This window comes from Camelus bactrianus, chromosome 12 (genome assembly GCF_048773025.1).
Source record: "Camelus bactrianus isolate YW-2024 breed Bactrian camel chromosome 12, ASM4877302v1, whole genome shotgun sequence".
NCBI lineage: Eukaryota > Metazoa > Chordata > Mammalia > Artiodactyla > Camelidae > Camelus > Camelus bactrianus.
Window position 1 is genome coordinate 56,956,820 of NC_133550.1, and position 27,476 is coordinate 56,984,295.

General features: G+C 40.6%; 1 protein-coding gene and 1 non-coding gene across 2 annotated transcripts in view; both read right to left on the reverse strand.

Annotated features, from left to right (window-relative positions):
- Window positions 1-27,476, reverse strand: part of KCNMB4 (potassium calcium-activated channel subfamily M regulatory beta subunit 4) — a 53,574-nt gene that overhangs the window by 19,944 nt on the left and 6,154 nt on the right. The window contains exon 2 of the mRNA XM_010958869.2: window positions 7,943-8,070. Coding sequence (XP_010957171.2) covers window positions 7,943-8,070 — 128 coding nt within the window. The remainder of the gene's footprint in view (window positions 1-7,942; window positions 8,071-27,476) is intronic.
- On the reverse strand, window positions 17,910-17,981 carry TRNAA-CGC (transfer RNA alanine (anticodon CGC)). Its single transcript has one exon. It is a non-coding gene; the product is annotated as a tRNA-Ala (tRNA).

Below are 27,476 nucleotides of genomic sequence, written 5' to 3' on the forward strand. Positions count from 1 at the left end.
AACTGAGGCACATAGCTCAGAGCGACACAGCCAGGACCACACATGCTAGGAAGTGGCTAGTTCCAGGCTTGCTTCTTGAACCACCGTGGTGTGCGAACTCCTAGAAGTGGGCAAAGGTGAAGGTGTCCCCAGGTGAGAGAAGAGGAGAGAGACGGGGCAGAGGCAGGGACATGTCTGAGAAGCAGAGAGTAACCTGAGGTGACTGAAGCAGCTGGACCAGAAGTGAAAACACTTAAATCAAGTCAAGTCACCACCACCCCTCCATCACTGGCTGCTTGGTGAATTTACGAGAAATGTAAAGCCTGCTCACTCTCTCTGGCGTCAACACACACCGCTCTCCTCCTCTGCCCAGCGCCCTGCCACACTGGCTGGCCTTTCAGTTTCTCAAACTCACCAACCTCTTTCTTGCCTCAGAACCTATGCACGTGGTGGTGTCTCATTCTGAAACTCTGTTCCCCTCCCTTTTTACCCAGCTAACTCTGGAATGTCCTCTGGTCTCCACCTCATTGTGACTTACTCATACAGGACTTCGAAACGCCCCACCTTGTTATAGTATCTCATAGTGGCTTCCCCGGCTGTTCTTTGTAGCATTTACCTCACTGCGTAACTATCCATCTGACGGTGTGACAACAGACTGTGTGCTCCCTGAAGGCATGGGTCGTGTCTGTCTTTTTACCCTAGCTCTTTGGGTAAAAATAGCAGAAGTCAAAGCTGGAATTGGAAAGGCATGGTCTTTATCCTATGGGCAATAAGGAGGTAGAGACATTTAATCAAGGATTGTGACAAAATCAAATAGAGACTTCAAGTGAAACAAGACCTAGTGGAGGGTAGGTGATGTATGAGAGAAAGGCCAAGGCTGACAGACCAGCTGAGGGTCACGTCAACAATCGGGGTGAGAAGCAGTGAGGGCCTCCAACCAGAGGAACGAACTCAAGACATCACAGGTGGTGTGGCTGGATTTATTCATTAGACGATCGTGTGTGTGTGTGCGTGTGTGTGTGTAGCCTGCTCTGTGAACTCTTAGCCACTCAGGACAATAAAATAAAGTATTAAAAAGTAAACCTGTACAGAAAAGCACTTTACTCTCCAGAAGAGGAAAAATTCTAACAGTAAAGACTGACCACTCCTCCCAGCCTTTGGACCCAAAGGGAATCAAAGAAAACATAAGCATTTCCCAGGGACACGTCCTCTTCCAGGAAAAGCCAGTGAAGGCGAAGATGAAGGACAGCTGGATGAAAAGACAGACCACAGAGAAGTTTTCCAGGAGTGGGATGGGGATTTCAAAACATCCTCGGGAAGGGGGCATAACTCAGGGTTTGCTGGGAAAGGATCAGCCCAGGAGAGGCTGAGAGACAAAATGGTAGAGGGAGGGTGAGTGTGACCTTTCCTAGACTGACAAGTGTGGAATGGAAATCTACACACTGTGCCGAGACTGGGAGCGTCCGGGGCGGGAGACACAGAGCCGGAAGGCCGGGCGGGAAGGCTGCGACTCATAGCAGCCAGGCCAGGTTCCCTGAGCCCGTGGCGTGAAGTCACCACAGCAGCACCTCCACGGCATCCTTCTTGGGTGCAGAGGGAGTGGTGGCTGCATGGGGACAGCCCCTCCGTGGCAGGTGTGGCTGCTGGTGGCTGCTCTGGCCCCTGCACGTTCTCTTCCTGAGCATAACTCCACTCGATAAGGCCTCAACAAAGCTGAGACTCCAATCGTCTTTGTCTTTGACGTTTTAAATAACACCCTTTTCTTAAAAATGGAAACCTCTTGGTACCTGTCCTCCCCAATTTCCTGCGTTTGAGTGAAACGGAAAGGTTACTTCAAATATGAAGTTCATCTTATCAAGAGCCTCTGGGCAGCTCTACAGTAGGTCTATTTTTGTATCCTGTTTAGCAGTAGTAAAACGTGTCCTCAGCGTAGATGGCACCGAGGAGCTGCCACTTTTCACACCTCCAACCAGCACTCTTGTTTCCTCTTGCAAATGTCATGGTAACAGAGTCAAACTCCAAACTTCTGTTTTACCAAAGGCACTAAAATCCTGTCTTGAGCTCTTCTGAGTTGTGACAGGACACCCCCACTTCTATGGACACCTCAGTAGTTTGCAAACAGGACAGCGAGATGATGGATAGTAATTGGGTATCCATTCTGAAGTAGGACTGATGGCTTAAAGGTACCGCTAGGCTAAAGCTGACAAAGTCGTTACGTATACCTAGGGTGAGCTCTTTTCAGATACTTCTCACTGTTTCAGGGAGTTGTCCTTCTTGATTGGGTACTGAGGCTATTCAGAGTTCACGTCCTGACAGGAGGCAACCCTACTTGGGAGAGTTAGCTTTACAAGACTCAGTGCCTGAGTTGGGAGGGAGGGGGAAGTCATTAAGATGACCACCAGCTGGGCAGGATGCGGCAGGGGGCGCCTGTCTGCCTGTACCTGCAAACTCAAGGTCGGTCACTCACATTCTGAAACCAGCTCCTGGTCCAGGGCTGGAAGCATAAAGGATCACGTGGTTCCAGCAGTGGTGGGTTCAGTATCGAACTGTCCCGACTGCTGGTGCCTATTCCCTGTGGCTGCGCTACCATCTCCCAGAAAAACATACCCCCACTTCTCAACCTTTTTATTTCATCCCATCCCACTTTCTGCAGGGCGTGTTCCCTTTTGCCTCATTTACCCTCTGGATTCAATGTTTCCTTCTTCCCCGGCAGTTTGAGTCCATTCCAGTCTCATTTCTCCGTACCCATCCCTGCTTCCCTTTCAATTACTCAGCTCCTCCCCAAACTCGTTTTCCAGTCAAGGCAAAACTTCTTGAAAAAGTAGTCTGCCCTTATTCAAGCCTTCATGGCCTGATAGAAAATGATTTCAAACCCTGTGCTTTAACAAGACAGCAACTAAACTCTTCCCACAAAGATCCTTTACAGACTCCTAACTGTCAAAACTGACTTCTCAGCAGTCCATCCTGATCACGCCTTTCTCCTGTGACTGAAAACACTATGCTGCACACCGGAAACTGACACAACACTGTAAACTGACTATACTTCAATTAAAAACAGGGTTAAAAAGAAAAAAAGAGAAATATTGGCTGAGATTATAAGAATGAATTAAGTTACTTTAATTCTCATGAAAAAAAGAAAAACACTCTATGCTGTACTCCAGAAACAAACACACTGTAAATCAACTAAACATCAAACAAACAAACAAACAAACAACAACAAAAACACCCCCCCCTTCCAAGTCTTTGGACTTTCCTCTCAATACCTGGCCTTTCATTCTCCATCTCCTTCCCCTGCACCTTCAACACAGGGGATCCCAAGATTCTGCCCACGGTTCTCACTCCACGTGTTCCCAGGATGCGTTCTTTCTCTTTCCCTCATCTGCAGCTGGTGTGCTCGTGTTTCCCAGATCTGTGTAGCACAGACCTTGACCTCTTGCTCCTGAACTACCGGTCTGTACTTCTAACTCTTTCACGCGTCTTCTGGATATCGTGTGAGACCCTCAAATTCAGCACAGTCAGAGCTGCACTATCCTCTTCGCACACTCAGCCACATTTGACACATCCCTTTTCCTCATCACTCACGTGGTCGTTAAGCTCTGTTGACTGCAGCTCTAAATGTCTTTCTGATAGACCCTTCCGTGCGCTACTTCTGTTACTACTACTACCCTCAAAATGCTTTACCAGGACGGACCTTTCCGAGTTCTTGATCTGGGCAGACTCTCCACCTCTCTGAGCCTCAGTTTCTTCATCTGGGAAATGGGGATGACCATCTCTGACTTGGGAGCACTAAAAGGGGTGATGGGGGTGGAAGCCCCTCCCCACCCCACTGCACTGTACCCATCCCAGGGTCACCCTGATCACCCGCACAGTACAATGGTGTCAACAGGAACCACACTTTCAGGCTATTTAAGCTAAGAAGTAAATGTCACTGGCAACATTATTATCATCAATACATTTCACATCAATATAAGAGAGGGCAAGCAAATGGTTAAGAGAGGGGTTTTACTTTATATGAAAAGTGTCCGTTTCACTTAAATATGTCAAAAGGTGTCTTTAAGATGCAGTTTTCTGCATATAAATCAATAAAAAATGTTAAAAAAAAAAGATGCAGTTTTCTCATCTGTCAAATGGGGCAGGTATTTAGAACTATTGTAAGAAATTTGGTGCTCGAAACAAAACATTATTCACAATGGTTGGCACATGCTAGCCACTCAAAAATGTATTTTTTTTCACTCAGTCCTCTCCTCCTCCCACCTCTGAGCTGGAGCTCCCTGCCTTCACCCCACCGGTCCACTCCCGTGCACACGCAGCTCGCAGCCCAGTTACTTTCTAAATCAGAGTCTACTCAGGTCAGTCTTTGGTTCCAAAAAACAAAAAAACAAAAAACAAAACTTTCCACCAATTTTCATTGCCCGTATGACAAAGACCATCTCCTGAGTATGGCATTTATGATCCTTTAGAAACCTAACCCCAGGCTACCTTTCCAGCTTACAGACTTACCGTTCTTGATTATATAACCTGTACACCTAACGTACCTTACACCGTCAAGCTTGGCTTCTTTACGGCAGCCACCCCCACCTTCAAGGTCTTCCTCCCTCTCATTTCTAGCTGATGAAGTCGTACTCACATTTGCATAAGCATCTGTTTCCCCCAATAGAGTCTAATTCCTTGGAAACAAAAGCCCCTCCTTATTGTCCTGGCACACTGCAGTCGCTGATTCATTCATTCACCAAGCACTGTTTAAACTGAGAACCAGGCGTGGTGCTAAGTACCAGGGATACAAAGCCAAAGAAGACATGGTGCGCACCATTAACCATAGACAGTCTGGCTGGGGAGACGGGCACACCAGCAAGTCCAGCCGAGGGTGACGGGTGAGAGGACAGAGCACCGGCTCTCCATCCCGGTCATATATTAGAATCCCTGGAATCACTTTTTTACAATGTTAATATTGCCTAGGTTCAACCACCAAAGATTCTAATTTAATTGGTCTGTGGTGCATTTTTTAAAAAACTCTTTTGGCATAGTTACGAGTGCAAGGATTGCAAGTCTCTGAGAAAGGGCCTTATACCGAACACGAGAGATATACGTTGTAGCTGGCACTTTAAGTTGTTCCACAGATTCTGCCCCCTTTCCATACACGGTTCCTCCACATGACTTTGGAGACATTGCCTATCTCCATCTCAAACATACCAGGAGAGACAGGTTTCTTTCGGCCTTTGGACACTGCTGTGTCTGGCTGTGACATCTGGAACCACAGCAACCATAATGTATCCATGAGGGGAACCATCTGGAGGTAAAACTGAGATCTAGAAAGGAGTGGCATTCTTGCTGACACTGTTAAGCTGTTGTCTCAAGCTACTCCACTGTTGATCTACCTGTGCATTTTCGGATGGATGAAATAATAAATTTCCTAATTGCTTATGCTACTTGGAGTCAGTTTTCGGTTGACCTAGAGCAGATAGCATCCTAAATAATACACAAATAAATGAAACTTGGAGATCAAGGAAAGCAGCCCAGCAAAGGTGACATCCGAGAAGAGTCTTCAGCAAGGCAGTCATGAAGCAGGAGGAGCAAATATAAAGGCATGGGTATAAAAGTGTAAGAGATTCTTGGAATTTCACACAGTTCAGAATGGCTATGGCAAAGAATATGAGTATGAAGGTGCGGCTGGAGGGGAGGGAGTCTGAGGCGAGAATCTGAGGAGGCTTGGATGCTGTGAATTAGAATACGGCCACCAAACCTTTGCAGCTCCTTCTATTAAGAAGCAGAGTCTAGGGGGGAGGGTAAACTCAGTGGTAGAGCATGTGTATAGCATGCACGAGGTCCTGGGTTCGATCCCTAGTACTATTAAATAAATAAATAAATAAATAAATAAATAAATAAATAAATAAATAAATAACCTAATTGCCGCCCCTCCACCGCCCCCCCCAAAAAAAAGAAAAAAAGAAGCAGTCTATTACCATATGATCCAGCAATCCCACTCCTGGCCATATATCCATAGAAAACTGTAATTCTAAAAGACACATGCACCCCAATGTTCACAGCAGCACTATTTACAATAGCCAAGACATGGAAACAAGTTAAATGTCCATCAACAGATGACTGGATAAAGAAGATGTGGTATATATATACAATGGAATACTACTTAGCCATAAAAAAGAATGAAATAATGCCATTTGTAGCAACATGGATGGACATAGAGATTATCATACTAAATGAAATAAGTCAAACAGAGAAAGACAAATATTATATGATATCGCTTATATGTGGAATCTAAAAAAATGGTACAAATTCTATTTACAAACCAAAAACAGACTTATGGACACAGAAAACAAACTCTGGTTATCAAAGGGGAAGGGGTGGGGAGGGATAAATTAAGGGTTGGGGATTAACAGACACACATTCCTATACATAAAATAGATAAACAACAAGGTCCTACTGTATAGCACAGGGAAATATATTCAATATCTTGTAATAACATATAGTGGAAAGGAATCTGAAAAGAAAAAAAATATGTACATATGTGTATGTATAACAATCACTTTGCTGTACCTGAAACTAACATTGTAAATCAACAACACTTCAATAATAAAAAAAAAATTTTTTTAAAGAGGAAGAAGAAGGAGGAATAGGGTCTATTTCAACACCCATGAATCTGGCTGGCTTCATGACTTGCTTTGACCAACAGAACATGTCAAAAGTGATGTTATGTGAGTTCCACAGCCGGGGGCTGGCTCTCCTTAAATGCTGTCTTGGGGCTGCCATGCTGTAAGGAAGGCAGTCTAGCCTGCTGGAGGATGAGAGGCCGGTGGAGGAGAGCTGAGGTGCTTCAGCTGAGCCAGTACCACGTGCTGGGCATGTGAGGGAGGAGGCCACCCCGGACCAGGCAGCTCGTCCAGCCATCATCTGACGGCACATGAGCCCCGGAGGGACCAGCGGGTGGACTTCCAGCCAACCCACAAAATCATAAGAAGTAATCAAGGACTGTTAGTCGGCCGTGAGATTTAGGGTGGCTTGGTACACAACAAATATATCTGATGACTTTACTCTGAAAACTGTGAGGGGTAACCTGATCAGGCTCACGTGTAGGACGATCGCTTTGGCAGCAACACCAAGAATGTACTGGAGTGGGGCACAGGGTGGAGGCAGAAGACTACTGTGTCTATTGCGCTGAGAAAGAATGTGAGTGTGAACTAAAAGTGTGGCAGAGGGAAGGTGAGGAAGAGTTAATCCAGGGGTAAAATCAACATGATGGTGAGTACCAGTCGTAGAGTATAAAGCAGAAAAGTGAATTAAGAATTACTCAGAGTTTCTGGACTAGCTAGATGAGTGGACAATAGGCCATTCACTAAGAGAAGGACTATGGGGGGAGAAAGGTGAGACACGGTAGTGTAACAGCCAAGATGAGATGTACAGCATGGAGCTGTGAAAACTCACTGAATGTTTGATGAATAAATCCCTATCATTAATCTGGGTGCCTACTGAAATACTCTACTCCAGGAGCCATTGTTATTGGGCATAACCTGAGCTCTCTAAGTCGAGTTTTCATGGTGTGAACTCATTTTATGGATACTTGGTCAGAATAAAAGGAAAAGAAAAGGTAAGATTTGACATTGTCCAAAATGCTGATAAATCTGCACACTGTTCAGTGTACGTGCATCAATCTGTAATTCGCAGGGAACATTATTAGTATACAATGTTCCTGCCTAAAGGCACTTTCTTAGTGTATCCAGAGGGTAAACTCCATGACACAAGTTCTCCCTTTTTTCTTTTTGGCCGACAGATTTTTCTCACACGACTCCCATCCTGCAAAGAAGGGGTTTCCCTCACTCCATGCTGGACAGAGTTGAGTCCATCTCCAGGCTGTATATTTCATCAACTGAGCACCATCTATGATTTACGAATAGAATACGCTACAGAGGCTACAAATAATTAAAATATGCAGATGTAAATATTGGCTTACCTTTGAAACTGATTAAAATAGCAAGTAAACGGCTGGGAACCAATCTCATCCTTCCAGTACTGTTGCCAGTTCATCACACTTTCCAAGTTCTTCTGATTTTCTCTCTTACAGGGAGGGATATAGGAGCACTAACAAAACAGAACACAGAAAGCAAACCTATTATTCTATAGAATATTGAAATATAGTCCTTTTTAAACAGAGAGATGGCATTACGTGGATAGTAAATCTAATTCTGACCTACTTAATTTTTAACACAATCAAACTGAAACTGCTAAACTTGTATTTTCAGATATCAAATTTGGTGCACTTATAGAAAGTATTCCAGTAATAAAAATACAGCCAGAAATAACTTTCAGTCATTACAGTATAAAGATATTTTATAAACAGTTATAATGTATCAGTGAATTGAACGTATGCTATACTCTGAAAGCATGAGGGCTTGCTGATCAACCAAATGGGCTTAAAGAAAAAGTTAATTTGTCCCCCGTTTCTAATGGACCTTGGTATTTTTCCTCTTCCACTTTTACCTAACAGATCAAGCAGAGAGCTCTCCTCTGACACTGCTCTCAACCACTAAAACACTCCAGGCTCCTTCTCTTACATTCTTTTGCACAAACAAAATCAACAGAAAAGTTCTCACGTATATAAAATTGATGCATTTGGCTAACGGATGACCTTTCCTGGCCCTGCCTCTGACAGAGCAGTTCTCTCTGAAGAGAATTTATTACCCTAAGCAGTATACACTCAGCAGAATCAGAAAACTGCCCTTAACCCTAGACGTGAAAATTACCCCTTAGCATTCTAATCCATTTCCTCCAGGTTGGTCTTTGATAATGATGATGATCACGGAGACGAGGCCGGCTCCCGGTCACTGAGCGCTCACGATGCCAGACACGGTGATAAGTGTTTAACAGGCCTGACCTCCTGCACTTCCGACAACAAGCCTTTAGTGAGCCCCATTTTACAGGGGAGGAAACTGAGACTTTGGTCAGCTCTACGACTGGGACTAGAGTCTGCTGATTCATCACATTCCACTCTCAGATGTTTAACCGAGGTGTCTGCTATTAAGGAGCAGGGAAAAAATTCATTAGCTTTATAGTATAATTTGAGCTGCGTTATTTTACAGAATATAACTTGTCAGTACCTTCTCACTATTTTCTGGTAAAGTACAAACTTTTTAGCGTGATGGACAAAGCTCTTCGTGATCTGGTCCTTGCCTGTCCTCGTCCTCACTTAAGTCTTGGATGTGGTCGTACAAAAGCCTCTGTTCCCAGCTCTGCCACATGCTGCCTCACCTACCTCGTGCTGTTCTGTCTTCTTTTAATGCCCTTAGTCCCCTTCTTTCCTTTTTTTTTTTGGTGGTGGGGGGGGTGGAGAGAGATAATTAGGTTTATTTATTTATTTGTTTGTTTGTTTATTTAATGGAGGTACTGGGGACTGAACCCAGGACCTCATGCATGCTAAGCACGCACTAACCACTGAGCTGTACCCTCCCACCTGGTCCCCTTCTTCCAAGTTGCAGTTCTGGGCGTCTGTCTGGGGGAGCCTTCTCTTTCTTACTCCACAGTTTAGTCCCCTGCACTTGCGTTGCCACAGATGTTGCACCCGGCACTAACACAGCTGGAATCACCCAGTACCCTATTTCTCTGTTTAATGTCAGCCTCCTCGGTTTGCTGGCAAGCTGGGACAAACGCTATTTTTCTCTCTTCTGTATCTTTACTCTTAGGGCTACGCCTGCTAACAGTGAAGTTCCAAAAATGTCGGTAGAATTAATTAATAACAACACACTTAGATAGATTTTTATTCAAGATGATGAAGCTATTTCTGCATCTCATATGAGGGTAAACATCTTAATAAACCAATATAAACACATTTTAAATTTTAGTGAATTTGGTTATTTTCTATCACATTTTAAATTTTAGTGAATTTGGTTATTTTCTATTATATGTAAGAAACTCAAAACATGTTATGCAAATATTGTCTCAATGACGGAATCACTGCATATTTATCCTCTGCCTATAGTTTCACTTCTATTAATAACAATAACACAAAGCTAAAAAACTCTGTGACGTTACGAATTTTGAGTTCTTCCAAAGTAGCGGTTGGGCTTAGAAGCAATAGAGACCATTAGACCAGGCTACCGTCGTGGTATTTGTTATATGTTTGAGCTTGAGTAAATTATTTCCTTTTTCTGGATTTCATTTTTTCTAATCTGTTAAATCTCCAAACTAATTTCTAGCTCCACATCTCTATGATTCTTTTCTCAGAGGTCTGCCAAGAAAGGACTCAGCAGAAGGCAGGACTACAAACCTTGCTGCAGTATTTTTCCCAGGAGTGATCCCTGGAGAGATGGCTGGGGAGGCTGAAGACACCACCATTGCAGGCAGCAAGAAGGATGCGTGTGGTAGGTCTTGACCTGGGGACCTGTATCTGCATTAGGAAAATGTTCATAAGGGGCTTCTGATTTTCCTTTTGCTTATTTCCTCTAATGTGCTGGACATTTCCTTTCCTTCTATTAAATATTCTTTTTCTGTATCATGGTCAATTAGTTTATAAAGCGAGAGTTGGTGTAGGAAGGAGAAATTTCTAGATTTGCAGGCAGAAGCTGTGAGGTGTGAAATCTGAAAAATTCATCAGAGCTCTTTTTACAATGGGCATACAAAAGGTTCGCGAAACATACAAGAGGTGTACTCAACATTTTAGGGAGTTAACAACCTACAACCAGGTGTAATTAAAGGAGATCTTAAAATGTGGCAAGTCAACCAGTTCGAATTCTTTACTATTCAGTTTGGGGGTGGGGGTAGTGGAGAAATGGATTTAAAAGACATGTCTCTACTGAATGACACCCATATGATCTGACCAGGGGAATCACACCTATATGGGTCTGAAAAAGACAGACAAAAACTTTCACTGAGTGTACAAAGTTTTGTACTAGGTATGCTGTGATTTTGTGTTGGACACAAGGAATGTTTCTTGCCTTTAGGAAACTCTGAGCTGCCATGGATGGATTTTTGGAAGCAAAGTACCCTTTCACATTGGGCAAAATAACCTGTGATCCAAATTCAAGTGTTTTTCATGCACTGCATTCTTTCCAAAGAGGATCATAGATTAAATAATGAGCTTATGACACTCCAGCAACTTCTAAAACACATCGGCTTGAAAGGAAAATTGTTAAAAGGCTAAACTTTATGCGCTTAAAAATCATTATTGTTTATATCGTTTTTTGACAAATGCTTAATAATTTATTAGAGATTTTTAAAATTCCTAAAATGTATAATTCAGCATGTAACAAAGATTAAAATAAGAAATTAAGCACATCATTTTGTTATATTAAAGTTCTGGCAAAAGTTTGGGCTTCCTCCAATGTCCTTTTTTGTTTTGTTTTGTTTTGTTTTTATTTTTAATTTTTTTAACTCCTTTATTGTGGTATGTTATATCTTGATTGTCCACTTAGTTTGTCTTTAAAATTTCTGTGAAGCCTAACTCAGATTCTCCCTAGATTCCTTCTCAATTTTACTTGTAGTAGATCAGTGTAGATTGTTAGAATTTTCAAATAAGCTATAAATGAAAATTCAAAGCAGTGTTCTCCAACAAAAGCTATCAATCATAGAAACTTTCCTTTCCAGGTTGTTCAAGCCTGATGGTTTCCAGGCACCATAATGGCTCTTCCATGAATGTCCCTCCTTTGGGGGAAGGGCACAAATAATAATGCACATCATATGATGATGATCATCATTATCATCATCATGGCCAACATTTATTAGACATCACATTAATCCAAGTCTCACTTAATTCAAATGAACAACTATTAAAATCATCCCCATTTTACAGATGAGGAAACCGAGGGACAAAAGGGTTTAAGAACACTTTCCTTAGGTTACAACAGCAAAAGGAATAGCTGGGATTCAAACCCCAGAATATTCTCAACCACTGCACCTCACTGCCTCCTATGTCTCTATCTTTAGGGCTTCCCAGTTTTCTCGCCTTGGAGTCCACTGATTTGGGGGTAAGGGAGATGTCCTGACTTCTGCAACCCTCTCTTGGAGAACCAGGGTAATGTTTCTTTGGGACTGGAATTGGTGTAGTCCTCCTGAGGACTGATAAGCAATCTGTTGCAGCCCTTTGTTTTCCGGTACATTGCAAGAGAAATGCATTGGAAGTCTTTGTTTGTTCCCTCCTGTCTCAATTTGGCTTCAGGGTTGGTTTTTGGTGCCACAGATGTAATTTCACTTAGGGGAATTTATAGACACAATGTCTTTGGTGATGGAGGACAATAAGCATTCCCTTGGAGAAACTTCTTCATACAGTGCTGACCTCTTTGGTTTTTCATCTGCAAAGGCAGCGTCTAATATCATTATCACCCAAATAACCTTCACTAGAGTCTGTGTCATTTGCTGCCTAAACTTGCATGAAAACACTTTCCTTTAATAAGTCAGGAGAAAGAGGCATGTGATGAAATATATTTGTTTAACGCCTACCATCTAGAAAGAAAATTCGACTTTTGCATTCATGACGAAAGTTGACAGAATCGAGGGGGCTATTCTGAATATATGAACGGAAAGCCTTCTAGTGAGTTTATTTGGGGACGGCACTATCACCATTTGACTTGAAATATTTGATTACGTACATATTGCCATTTCTTCTCCATCATCTCATTTTAGGGCTCGTCAGATTGGTAACAGCATTCTTTTCCAGCCCACCACAATGAATTTGTGTTTTAATAGAACCCTTTTTGAATGGGTTCTTTGTGATAAGTGTCTTGAGGACTACACTTCAGTCAGGTGGGCAGAGCAGGCAAAATTCACTTTGTTCCTTAACTGAGTCATTAACAAAAATTACTGCACAAAACACGTGGTCTATTTAACTAAACACTGGGGACCAGGTTCTATGTTAGGCATTATCTAAGAAAGAGAAATGAAGAAACTTTTGGGGTTCCAGCTTCCTTCGTGACTTGGTTAGGGAGGGGAGTATTGAAAGACATACTACTGGAATGGGTTTAGTGGGCTACATACAGACTAAATAATTTCCAAGGTAAATTTCATTAGAAAACGAATTCTTAAAACATTATCCACTGGAACACAGGTGTAATTATATATTGAATACCATAATCCCACATTTTATGAAATCCTGTAAGACATCTCTGTGTCAGCTATGATTTGTAACTTTAATGACATTTCTGACAATATAAACATATAACCAGAAAAGCATCATGGAATAAAAAGTGTAACTGAGTCATTTATAAACTCCACAACATTTTACATGCCTCAAGAATTCATTGTGTGCATATGCCACACGCGTGCGCACACACACACACACACACACACACACACACACACATTCCTTATGAATGTAGGTTAATTGAACAAACACATACAAAATTATACATCAGCTAAAAAATTAAAATTCTAGGGCAAGGTGGTTCCAGAACAGGCACCCACATCTGAAAGCTAAATGAAAATAATCTTATGGAAAAATCTGAAGGTCAAATAAAGGCTCAGAAAATGTGAAAAGTAAGGCTAACTAAGACTAGGAGATGCTATCATTAATTTTATGCTAAACTCATACTGTCTTTAGGTATGAACCAAATCAACATCATTCTTGATATTAGAGAACGATCTCTTTTCATTATCAATCTCAAAAACTTCATAGATAACAGCGCGAAATAATACACATCTGTATCTAAATGTTTGTTTCCTATTAAAATTCAAACTCTCAGTATGCTCACTCCCCATCACCACAGACTCAAACACGTTAATCTTTCAAAATAGTCAATAAAAGGCGTTGTAAAAAGACTACTAAATAAATATCTTAAAGAAAAAAAAAAAAGACTAGGAGATGCTAAATGAGCTCTTCAGAGAGAGCAGGCTGGGCGGGCACAGAGTGGTGCCCGGACTAGAGCAGTGTTTGTGGAAGTATGTTCCATGGGCCACTGGACTGTCTGTCAAAAAGCTCCCCCCCCCCACCTACTGAGCATCTGATTCAGTTGGACTAGGAATCTGCACTTTTAACAGCTCCCTTTCTGCCTTGGAATGACAGATTTTTTGGAGTTGATAGTTCACGCAGCAAGCAATGCTTGATTGCTGAGCACTGGACAGGAAACAAAGATGAGCTGCTGCTTCCTGCCCCGCTTCTTCCTCCCTCCCCAGGAGCATGTACAGCAAGGACAGTGGGTTTACAAAGTGCTTTGTGATTACAAAGGAGGAAGTGAAGATTTCGAAAATTTCGGCTAGGGGTATGAGAGGAGGCTTCACACAAGAGACGATGTGATTGTGTCTTTAGGGGCCAACGGGATTTTGCTTCTCAGAGAATGCGTTGGGAAAGTGACATTCCAAAAAGCAGAAAATAGAATGGGAAAGATTCTGTGTATGGATGTTCCAGAAAGATCGAATCACCTAACGCACTTGAAGGCTGGTGGGCTTGGGAGATGACACAAAATACCCAAGTTATCTGAGCTACCACTTACGAAGAACTGTCCCTCTATCCTTAGGTGCTTCTGTGACAAGCCACTCCCTCCCTTCCGCAGGGTATCCCCACCCACCCCGCCCCCCACAACGCTCCTTCACTCAGAATGTAATTATTATGCGTTAACACAACATCTGCAGTTTTGTGATTTAACAATATCCGTTTAACTCCTGGATTCAAGTAGACTGCTAAAGCTGGTGATCTTATTAAAACTGAGAAAAGTTTGGAATGACATTCCACTTTCAAGAGAAAACATTTCATTCCACTTTAGAATTAGAAAATAAAATGTGGTCAAAACAGTAAAAAAAAGAAAGAAAAGAAAAGAAAAATAGTGTCTTTGCCAAAAATAGAGGTCAATTCTAAATAGAAGGAGGCAGATCAAAATAGGAAGTTTTAATCTGGAAGAAACTCAACAGTGATTATTTATAACAAGCATGGGAGTACACTTAGCAATTTGGTCAATGGCTTATGATAACTTAAAATCCTTGAGGAGATGGCCAATCCTCTTACGAACGTACACAACATTGAAATGAAATAAAACTTCTTAAACGCTCATGCATGCCTTCAGATATGCCTCACTGATGGCATTATTTGTGAACTGTATTGTGTATTGTAAGGTACACAAGTTCAATGTGTATATATATGTAGACAAATATTCAATAAAATATAACAATCATTTCTGCATGAATGAGGCCAACAAGCCCTGCCCCTGGTAAGTCCCCTAGAACCAGGACTGATAGACGGTGGTGATGCAAAATCGATGCTTCCTATTTGTGGTGGAATTTATTTTCCAAAGATGGCTGTATCAATATCCATCCCAATGTCCACACCCCTACAATGTGACACTGACACTCCTCTTTTCAGGGCTGTGGGTTTCCCTTCCCTAGAACATGGATGAGTTTGTGACTGATTACAGAGGAAGTGATGCTACGGGACTTCCAAGGCTAACTCAGAAAAGGTGACATAGCTTCACCTGCATCTCTCTTTTGGGGATGCTTGCCCTTGGCACTCTGTCGCTGTGCTGTGAGGAACCCCAAAGCAGCACATGCAGAGAGAGCACACGGAGATGCCCGTGTGCAGAGGAACCAAGGTCCCCCAGTCAACAGCCAACATCAACTCCCTGGCGTGGGATTAAGTGCGCCTTCAGATGAATCTAGCCTCAGCCTTCGAGTCTGGGACCTCAGACATCATGGGGCAGAGGTCAACGGTCCCCACTGTGCCCTGTACTTACGACCCACAGACTTTGTGCACATAATAAAAATGATTTGACCCACACGATAATCTCTGACAGTGGCTAAGAGATCATAGGACCCCTTGGACTAAAAAGGTGGGAATCCCTTAAGGTTTTCCTTCATCCACATACCTGAAAAAAACTTGAGGCTTGGTACATGGGAGTCCAGTGAGTCACTGTGATGGAAGACAGGACTCCTTATCAAATCCCCAGCCCTCAAGCTCCTTGAATGAAGGGGAGGCTGTTTATCCTTGAAAAAGAACCTCAAGTAATGCCCTTCTCCCACCCTCCCCCAAGAGAACACGCAGCCATTCACAGCTGTGCAGTGGGGAAGGGGCAGACGCCGAGTGTATCATTGGACACTGGCTCTGTGCTAACCCTAACCCCTGGGGCCCCTAAGTATGACTGCTCAGACTGCGGGCTCATGGGGTCAGGGGCAAAATGGAGTTTTGACCCAAGTTGGTCCGGTGAGTCCATGAACTCTCCTGTGATTGAGATTCTGAATGTCCAGATGCAATACACATGCTTAAAACACTGGTCCTAATTCCTACCTTGACCTCTTATCCATAGAGAGAAGGCTATTATAGTGGGTAACTCTGAACCAACCTCCTTCTTCCCCAAGTAGTCACTACTGCATCCGTAGGGAAGTCACAGAGCTTATAGGAGTGGGGATTCCCCAAACTTTCCTACCACATTCCCATCTGCCTTGCCTATTTGGCTCTTGAAGAAGACTTATGCAAGTCCTGGAGAATGACTGCATCGTTCAGTGAATCAGCGGTGACCCCACTTTTAGATGCTGCTTCAGATACAGTCTCTTTACTGAAGCAAATAAACTCATTCATTTGCTCCAGTCAATTCTAATTCTATGGCAACTGATCTGGCCAAAGCTACCTTCTCCATCCTTGGGGACAGAGAGCCCAGAGACTGATTTTACCTGGCAGAGACGGTGTAGGCTTCGCTGTCTTCCTCAGGTCTACCTCAGCTCTCTCTGGACGTCATGCTCTAGTGCACAGGGACCTTGACCCCCTCAACCTCCCACAGGACATCACACTGCCTGTACACTGATGATGTCACGCTGATCGGAAATCAGGGAGCACAAAGTGCCCTAGATTACTTGGCAAAGCAGAAGTGTGCCGGGGGGAGGAAAATGCAGTGGCCCGTTGCTTCGGTGGTGAGTCTGGGGGCCTGGGGGTGCCGGGAACTTCGGGCTGTCCCCTCCAAAGTGAAAGGCAGGCTGCAGTGCCTTTCGCTCCTTAAAACTAAGGAACAGGCACAATGCTTGATGGACTCCTTTTATTTTGGAGGAAACATTAACCCACATTTGGGATTGCTCCTCTGACCCCTTACTAAGAAGCTTGTAACCCTGCCAGTTTGCAGCGGTGGCCAGAGAAGAGCCCCCTCCAGTTACTCCAGCTGCAGAAAGTTCTCTTGATTGACTTGGCCTCCAATGGGGTCTGTGACAGCCTGGCGAGTGGGGGAGAAGGTGTGATATATGGAGTTTAAAGAGAGTCCTGGTAGCATAAATCAAACCATGGTAATTGGTCTATTTTTTAAAAAAATTCATTATTAGAGAATCATCATATCTTCCTATGGTTTGACATTTATTGGCACAGTATTGATGAAAGTATTCACTTGAAATCATTTTAACTTTTCCTATATTTGTGGTTATCCCCTCATTCTTGTTTCTAATTTTGTGTTTTTGGAAAGCATTTCTTTGGTAACTAGCTGAGAATTCATGTCTGCACTTATCTTTCTGGGGAAAAAAAAAAAAAAGACGATCCTGCACTCCTTGAAAATGTTCAACATTATCTCCAATGGAAATTCTGAAACGCTGCAAAATTTTAACGCCATAAATTTGTGTTGCTGATTTTCCACCAATTGGTTCTGCAAAAATCAAATTAAGTTTCAGTTGAAAAACACTGAAGGGCGAAGTGGTTGACATCAATCAGAAGAAAACAGACATCAGTACTTCCCATGGGGGTGGGAGACAGAGCTGGGTGAAGGAAAGCTCAGTGGATGGAGGAAGGAGAGGCCCCCTCAGGTCTAAGCAGTAAGTGCACCCCGTTCCCCAATACTGTGTGAAGCCCTCTGACAACTGCACCAGGAAGTAAGCCTGAACCCAGCAGGCATTTCCTTCACCACTGCATCCCCAGAATGGGGAAGAGAACCTGCCACATGCAAGAACCCCAGAGACGTCTGTTGAATTAATGATTCTACAGCTATATCTGGGTGGGGGCAGGTAATTAGGTTTATGTATTTATTTATTTATTTTAATGGAGGTACTGGGGATTGAACCCAGAACCTTGTGCATGCGAAGCACACGCTCTACCACTGAGCTATACCTCCACCCCCCCCACCCCAGTCAATAGATACTTTTAAATGATGCAACCTGTGGAAGATTTGTCAAGTAGGCATCTTCCCACCAGCTATGAAGATCAAGGAATGGAGAGTCAGAGATACTGAGGTACCAGAAACCGGGCTGTTGCCTCAGTATTACCAATAAAGTTTGTGACAAAGTCTCCAAACTCTTTCCTCATCCGTGAAATTCCTCCTACTACATGCCTCAGTCATTACCCGTGCAAAAGGCAAAGTTTATTTATTCCACAAGCGTTGGCCAATTACACCTTCTTGGATCATTTTGTATGTTATCTACAATCCTCAGTCTGTGAAGAAACTGAGGCGCAAGAGGTTGCTGAGTGACTGGCCCACAGGTACCCACCTAGATTCGGGTGTGGGCACCTGGATGTGGACACCTTGGCCTTTTGCATTAAATCGGGCAGTTTTTAAATGCTTGCTATGTGTGCAGCTCTGCCCTGGACACTGCTGGTGAAGCCCAAGGTGGTCCCTGAAGTGGGGACTGTAGGAAAGGCTTCTCATTCCTCCAACATAGTGCCGACGCAATGGTACAGGCGAGGTGGGTATTCAAGACAACACACCAAGTTTCTCAAGGAAGTAGCTTCATCTTCAATACACTGATCCTCTCAGTCATATTATCTGTTCCCTCCCCATGTGTTTCACAGAGCACTCATTTTAAAGTAACGTTTCTGGGTTCTCTCTCATTACAAACGTAAGCCATCTTTACTGGAGGAAATTTAGAAACTGGAAGTAGTCAAAAAGAAAACTAATGCTGTGTGTATGTGTATAGGTAATGAATACATAAACACAAACATGTTTTACTTTCTTAAATATGGAATCATGCTGTTTCAAAAACTACCTTTTTGTCAATAACATGCCATAAACATCTTTTGGTTTATATGTATATATATATATATATATATAATTGAGTGCATTATATTTCATCATATGAATGTAAATCTATGTCAATGCCTTCAACCAGTACCATATTATCTGACATTTAGGTCTCAGATGGTTTACCATTTTTAACGATGTTGCAAATAATACATTCACAGCTATATCTTTCAACAACTCTACAATTTTTTTCCTGTACCGTGTATTGCTAGAAATAATAGTACTGGGTCAAAGAGTACACATATTGTACCAGGATGAACAGTGTCTTCCCCCAAATTCATGTCCACTCAGAACCTCGGAATGTGACCTTATTCAGAAATACAGTCGTTGCGGATATAATTAAGATGAAGTCACGGTAACTTACGGTGGGCCCTAAATCCAGTGACTGCTGTCTCTAGAAAAGAAAGGAGAGTGAGCTACAAAATATACACACAGAGGGAAGACAGCCCTGGGGAGACGGAGGCAGAAATCATGGGAGTGATGCAGCCGCAAGCCCGAGGATGCCCAGCACCGCAGGGAACCACCATTAGCCAGGATGAGGCAAGGGAGGATTTTTTTTCCTGGAGCCTTCAGGGGAAGAAGGACCCTGCTGACATGTTGATTTTAGATTTCTATCCTCCAGGACTGTGGAAGAATCAGTTTCTGTTGTTTTAAGCCACCCAGTTTACAGTACTTGGTTACAGCAGCCCTGGGAAAACAACACATGGATTTTCCCGGATTCTGGTATGTTTTTCCAGTTGCTCCCTGGCAGAGTGCTGTCCCCAGCAGTGTGCAAGACTGCCACACCCTCACAGCCTTACCAGTGTAATATGTGCCATCTTGATAGGCAGGGAAAGTATCTCAACATTGCATTGATTAATATTTCTTTGACTGTTAGTAGATTACACAGGTTTTCCATGTGTCTGGTTAGTTGTCATTCTTCACTGAACTGCCTGTCCATGCTCTTGGCTGGTGTATTACTCAGGGTTCCACAGAGAAACAGAACCAGTAGCGTATATTTAGACATACAGAAAGACTTATTCTGAGGACGTGGCTCAGGAGCTAGTGGAAGCTGAGAAGTCCCACGATGTGAGACCTGGGAAAGCCGATGGTGTAATTCAGTCTGAGTCCAAAGGCTTGCGAATGAAGAGAGCCAGTGTCACGGCTCAGTTCAAGCAGAGAGCAAATTTGCTCTTCCTCTTTTTGTTCCATTCAGGCTCTCAGGAGATTGGCTAATGCCCACACACTTTGGTAAGGGTGATCCTTTACTAAGTCTATTGTGTCCAATGCTGATCTCTTCCAGAAACAGGCAAACCCAGAAATAATGTTCTGCCAGCTATCCGGGCATCCCTCAGCCCAGTCAAGATGACACAGAAAATTAACCATCACACTTGGTGTTCTACTGAAGAGATGATCATTTACTGCTAAGAGCGCTTCACATAATGAGTTTTGAATCATTTCTCTACCATGGTGCAAATATTCTCTCAAGTTAGTCATTTTTCTCTCAATTTCAACGTTTAAAAAAATATATTTAAGTTTTTTCTTATTATGTCATGAAATAAATCAATGTACTCTTTTAAGATTTCCATCCTTGTTATCATGCTTAGAAAGGCTTTATCTACCGTCTAATCATTTACCTATTTTTTAACATTTTCATAGTTTATTTTTGTACATTGAAATTTTACTCCATCAAAATTATAATTTCATTTTAATTAAATGTATATTTTATTTTCATTAAATATTTTTCTAAATAATTTTTAAGTGTTTCGCAAAATAAATTTTATTTGGAAAATTAATATTTTTAAACACATATTTTTCCAAATAATAGGGAAGTTTTAACCTCTTTGCATGTTATTTGAAATGCCAAATTTGCAGAGGAAATCTTCCATCAACATTATTTTTTGGTAACAGCTTTACTGCAATATACTGACATACCATTCAGCTGACCCCTTTAAAATGTATAATTCAGTGGTGTTTGAAGTAGATTCACAGAGGTGTGCAACCACAATCACAATCAATTTTAGAATGTTCTTATCACCCTGGGAAGACACCCTGTCTGCACCCTTTAGCTGTCATTCTGAATCCTCCTATAAATTTCCCTGTTCTAGACATTGCATGTAAGCGGAATCACATGTGATCTTCCATGTCTGACTTTCCACACTTAGCATATTTTCAAGGTTCATTCACGTTGCCTGCATGTATCAACACTTGATTCCTTCTCATGGCCAAATAAGGTCCCTTGTACAGATGTAGCACATTTTGATTGTCCATTCACCAGTTGATGGACATCTGATTTGGTTCCACCTTTTGGCTATTCTGAATAATGCTGCTATGAATAGTGTTTTCATTTCTCCTGGGTATATACCTTGGAATGGAGCCGCTGGGTCACATAGTCATTCTGTTTAACTTTTTGAGGAACTGTCTAACTGTTTTCCATGTGGCTGGAAATCTTTTACATTCTTATTAACAATATATGTGGGTTCTAAATTCTCCACACGCTCATCAATACTTATTGTCTTTCATTTTTCAATAGTCACCTAGTGAGTTGAAAATGGAACCCTGTTGTGGTTTTGGTTTGCATTTCCCTAATGACTGACGATGCTGAACATATTTCCATGTGCTTACTGGCCATTTGTATACCTTCTTTGGAAAAATATCTGTTCCCATCTTTTCCCTATTTTTAAATTAGGCTATTTGCCTTTCTGTTATTGTTATTGAGTTGTAAAGGCTCTTTATATCTCCTGGATATTCAACCCTTATCAGACGCTATGATTTGCAAGTATTTCCTCTCATTCTGTGGTTGTCTTTTTCACTTTCTTGATGCTGCCCTTCAAAAGCACAAATGTTTTTTTAATTTTATTTATGTCCAATTATCCTTTTTCTTTTGGGTGCTTGTGCTTTTTGTGTCATATTCAAGAAACGGTGCCTAATTCAAAGTCATAGAGATTTACACCTGTTTTCTTCTAAGAGCTCTACAGTTTTAGCTCTTACAGTCAGGTCTCCCATGGATTTGAATTAATTTTTGTACATGGTGTGAAACAGAAGTCCATCTTCGTTCCTTTGTATGTGGATATACAGCTCTTTGTTTCAGCACTATTGGTTGAAAAAACTTTTTTCTTTTTTTTTCTGTAGAATGCTGACACCCTTGGCAAAAATCAATTATAAATGTTTGCATTCATTTCTGGATTCTCAATCCTGTTCTCTGGATTTAGAATCTATTCCATGAATGTCTATCTTTATGCCAGTACCACACAGTCTTGAATCCTGCAGCTTTCTAGTAAGGTTTAAAATTGGAAAAGTGTGAGTCTTCCAACTTTGTTCTCCTTTTCGAGACTGTTTTGGCTACCCTGGGTCCCGTGCACTTGCATCTGAATTTTACGATCAGCTTGTCAATTTCTCCAAAAGAAAACTCAGCTGAGGTTTTGATAGGGATTGTAATGAATCTGTACACTAATTCGGGGAGTGCTCCCATCATTACAGCATTAAGTCTTTCAATCCATGAACAAAGGATATCTTTATTTAGGTCTTCTTTCATTTCTTCCAACAGTATTTTGTCGTTTTCAGGGTAAAAGTCTGATATTCTTCCATTAAAGTTGTGAAATATATTCCTAAGCATTTTATTATTTGATGTTCCTGTAAATAGAATTGTGTTCTTCATTTCACTTTTGGATTGTTCACTGCCAGTGTATAAAAATATAATTGATTTTTGTATATTGATCTTGTGTCCTGCAACCTTGCTGAATTTATTAGGTCCAATAGCTTTGTGTGTATGTGTATGTGTGTGTGTGTGTGTGTGTGTGTGTGTGTATTCTTCAGGAGTTTCTGGATCGTACGATTTGTGAATAAGGATCCTTTTATTTCTTCCTTTCCAACCTGGCTGTCTTTTGTTTCTTTTTCTTGCCTAATTTCCCTGACTAGAACCTCCAGTACAATGTTGAACAGGAGTGGCAAAAGCAGACATCCTTGTCTTGTTCTTAATTTTAGGGGGAAAGCTTTTCAGTCTTTCATCATTGAGTGTGATATTAGTTGTGGGTTTTTCTTAGTTGCCCTTTATCAGGTTAAGGAAGTTCCCTTCTATTCCTAGTTCGTTGATTTTTTTTAAGTCATGAAACGATTTTTGTCAATTTTTTCTGTATACATATATACATGATTTTTTGTCTTCCATTCTGTTTAACCAAACTTGCATTCCTGAAATATATCCTACCTGACGATGGTGCATAATTATAAACTCTTCCCACAAAACAAGAAGAGGAGGGAATACATACCAACTCATTCTATTACTATGATACCAAAAGCAGGCAAAGCTGCCACAAGAAAACTACAGACCAATATATCTTACAAATACAGATGCAAAAATCTTCAACATAATGCTAGCAAACCAAATCTAGGAACATATAAAAAGGATTATACATACCATGACCAAGTTGGGGGAATGGGGAATGAGCAGTAATGTGTATGAGATTTCTTTTGGGAGTGATGAAAATATTCTGGAATTAGCAATGATGTTTGCACAGCTTTATGAGTATACAAAAGTACGTGCAGATTAAAAGAGCAAATATTACAAAACTTGTATTATATCTTATTCTTTTAAAAAAGGAAGCTGCCTGCCCTTTATTTTCTCTTTCACTCTTCTTACTGCATAAAAGGCAGACATTATGCAAGTTAGTAAAAACATGTTAAGAGATGGTAGCGCAATGAGATAGTGAGAAACTGGGTGTTCAGATGACCTTCCAGATCAGAACGGCACAGCACCACAGACTACCTACAAGCTCAGACATTTACAAAAGAAAAAACTAGTACCTGCTCTGTTTAGGTCACTATTATTAGGTTCCTACTAAAGTACCCCATCCGATCCTAATTAATTCAATTAGATTGTTTCTACTTTTTCACTACCACAAACAGTTCTGCAATGAAATCCTCATATATATTTCCTCGGATGCGTGCTACAGTTTTTTTTAAGGTAAACACCGTGAAGTGAAATCTTTGTCATTTTACTTGGTTGTCACAATGGTTGTCCGGTACGCACAATTTAGTTACACCTTAGCATGCTTGATTATTTTCTTAACTGGCTGAACCAATTTTCCAGGAATGAGAAGACTTAACATTTTCTCAAATCCTCACCAACATCTGGTCTCATGAAACATACTAAGTTTTGCCAGTATCATAGGTGTGAAGTGGTATTCCATTATTGTTGTCACTTGAATTTCCCTGAGATTATTGGAATTGAGCATTTTTTCACATTTATTGGCCACTTAAATTTCTTTCATGAATTGACCGTACATTACCTTCACTCATTTTCCCATTATGTCATATGTCATTTTGTTAATGATTTGTAGACATTTTCATAAATGCTGGATAATCTTGATGATTACCTGTTTTACCATTAACTTCTACTAGTCTGTGGCTTACATGATCACTTTGTTTATGATTTTAGTCTTATGACAGTCATTAGTTTAATGTGCTCAAATGTATCAATATTTTCCTTTTACGATTTGTTTTTTGAGCCTCATTTAAGAAAATACTTCTTAGGCTTGTATCATGAAGATATTTTCCTATTCCATCTCCTGGAAGTTCTATAGTTTTCTTTGCACATTCAGATTTTATTCCATTTGGAATTTATTGTTATGTGAAGTATATACAAATTTCATTTCTTTCTTATGTAGAGCTAATTGTTCAAGCATCATTTTTCATAAGCTCATTTTTTCCCTGATGAATTTCCCACATCTTCTATGTCTGTCAGTAAAATTTAATCATTTCTAGTTTAATTTCACTGAGTCTATAATCTTAATTATTTCTCTCCTTTGAAATTTGTTGAGGCTTGCTTTATGGCCCAGAACATGATCAATTTTGGGAGATGTTACATGGGCACTTGCTACGTTATTTTATATATGTCAATTGGGTCAGTTGTTAAACGTTACTCAAATCTGCTAGGTATGTATTGATATTACTTTTGTCTAACTGTTTATCAGTCACAAACAGAAATGTGTTAAAATTTCTCATCATGATAGCCTTGTATATTTCTCTCTTGAGCTATGTCTATGTATTTCTTCTTTAATTTCTTTGTTTTTATGTATTTTGAGGATATATTTTTAGGTATATCCCAATACAGGATTGTTACATTTTGCTGAATTAACTTTTATAATTATAAAATGTCCTTTTTGATCTCTAATAACAGTTTTGCCTCAAAGTCTACTGTGTTTCATATAATACAAGTACTCCAGCTTTTCTTTCTTCATTTTCTTGGGTTGATGTTTTTATGGTGTATATGTTCCAGTCTATGATCTCTGTCTTTTAATTGGAAGAGTTAGTCCATTTATATTTAATATAATTATACATTTGGGTTTAAATCCACTGTCTTTTTTTTTTTTTCATTTGTTCCACCTGTCTACATTCTTTTTTTTTTTTTCTCTTTCCTTGCATTCTTTTAAACTGTTTGCTTTATATTATTTCATTTCCCCCACTTATTAGCTTGGTAGTTATACACTTTTTTACTATATAAGTTCTTGAATTTCAACACAGAACTACTAAATCAGAAATGGGGATGGAGTTTCTACTTCAGTGGGTTTAGGATGGGACTTGAGAATGTGCATTTCTAAGAAGCTCACAGATGATGCTGATGCTTCTTGTCCATAGATTACACTTTGAGAACCACTGGTTTGGAGGAAGAAATTGACTAGGTATAAGAAGATTAGTGAAGACATACTGTAACAATCAAAGAAAACAATGGCTTTGACTAGGATGGTGGCAGTGAAAACTGAAAAAAAGTATTACTTGATACATTATTAAAAGTATCATTAACAAAGTATTATAACAGAGAAAATGATACCATTGATGGAAACAAAAGATTCCAAAATAGAAGTAGGTTTTAGAGAGATAAAGATGATTTTTTTTGTCATTATTATCCTTTAAATAGAGAAAACAGAAAGTAACTAAAATCAGAATAGAAGATTTAACTCTCACTAAGCAGCATTATTGTCTGGTTTTCCATGTTTTAGAACTATTTTAAAATAAAGTTGTACCAATTAAGACAATTATATTTGTTACACAGGAAAAACTAGATTACACTTCTAGGATTTAGGATTTAATTTTCTAGGATTTAATTTCCTCTAATGAGATACAAACATCAATCTATGCTGCTGCAATACTGTTAGATTATAACTAGTAAATTGGATGGATAAGGTTTCAAAGTCCATTTGATTTACTGCATCAATTAGATGAATGGTACAGAAAAACTGGATGAAAGGATATTTCTTCACATGTGCTTTAGTATATAGAGATCTTCTAGTGCCCTAATCTGAATTCTGTTGCTCAACCAAGCAAATACAGAAAATAAATTTGCTTGAATTAGTTTACTTACAAAAATGTTCACAAATTTAAATAATTAATAAACACATGGTTTTCAACTTTATAACAATGGTTATTTTAAAAGAAAAGAGGGTATTACTATAACTCAAAAGTACAAATTTTTACACATTGATTTACGTACCCTAGAGAATACCAAAAGCACAGCATGAGAATAGTTGGAAACATATGTAATATTAAGAACCATTATGTTCAGTATTTTACTGTGAATATTTATGGTAATTGTAATGTGAACGTACTGTTTATTCAGGAACTCAACTGAACATGAAATTCTGCTGAAGACTGAAAAAAAAAATTAAACCCAAGGTAAATAAAACTTGAAAACTTCATTGATAAATGAGGACCAAAAACATTTTATAGAGAAAAAACTGACAACTCGTAAAAGGCTTTATAATTCTAAGGCAAGTTTGTGATAAAATAGATGCATTTCCCCCCCAAACTATAAAACGTACTGTAACGTAACAAATCTCTCTTGTAAAAGAAAAAAGTTTTGATTAGTAGTTGAGATACATAACTTTGCAAGTTTACAAATAACTGACATTTTCATAGACAGCATCCACACACGGAAGTGAGAGATGGATCGTGATAAATACCCTCAGACAGGAAGACCCTAGCAGCCTGCAGATTAGACTGTTTCTGAAGAACTGTAATACAGGTGGATATTATCTGACCAAGTTTGTAAATATCTAGTCACATTAGTCACCTACTCAAAAGCTTTCCCTGGCTTCTGTCTCAATATCCTATTGCTGCTAAAACATAAACTTAGTAGCTTAAAACAACACAGAAGTATTATTCTACAATTCTGGAGGTCAGAATTCCAAAGTGGGTCTCACTAGGCTAAAATCAAGGCACCAGCTGGGCTGCATTTCTTTCTGGAGGCTCTAAGGGAGAGCCCATTTTCTTGCCTTTTCCCACTTCTTTGGAAAAGGGGGCTGCCTGCCTTCTTTGGCTTGTGGCCCCCTCTGTTTTCAAATCTGACAACAGTCAGTTGAGTCCTTCTCAAATTGCATTGCTCTGACCTACTCTTCCACATTTAAGGACCCTTGTGATTACACTAGACCACCAGGATAATCTCCCTAATTTAAGGTCAGCTGAGTAGCAATCTTAATGCCCTTTTGCTGTGTAACAGAAGGTAGTCACAGGGTCTGGGGATTATGATGTGGACATTGTTGGGAGGGGCATCGTTCTTCCTACCATGCGTCCTGATGTCTGCAAACCCACCCTGTCTGTCAGGTCCTCTTCATTACTGGC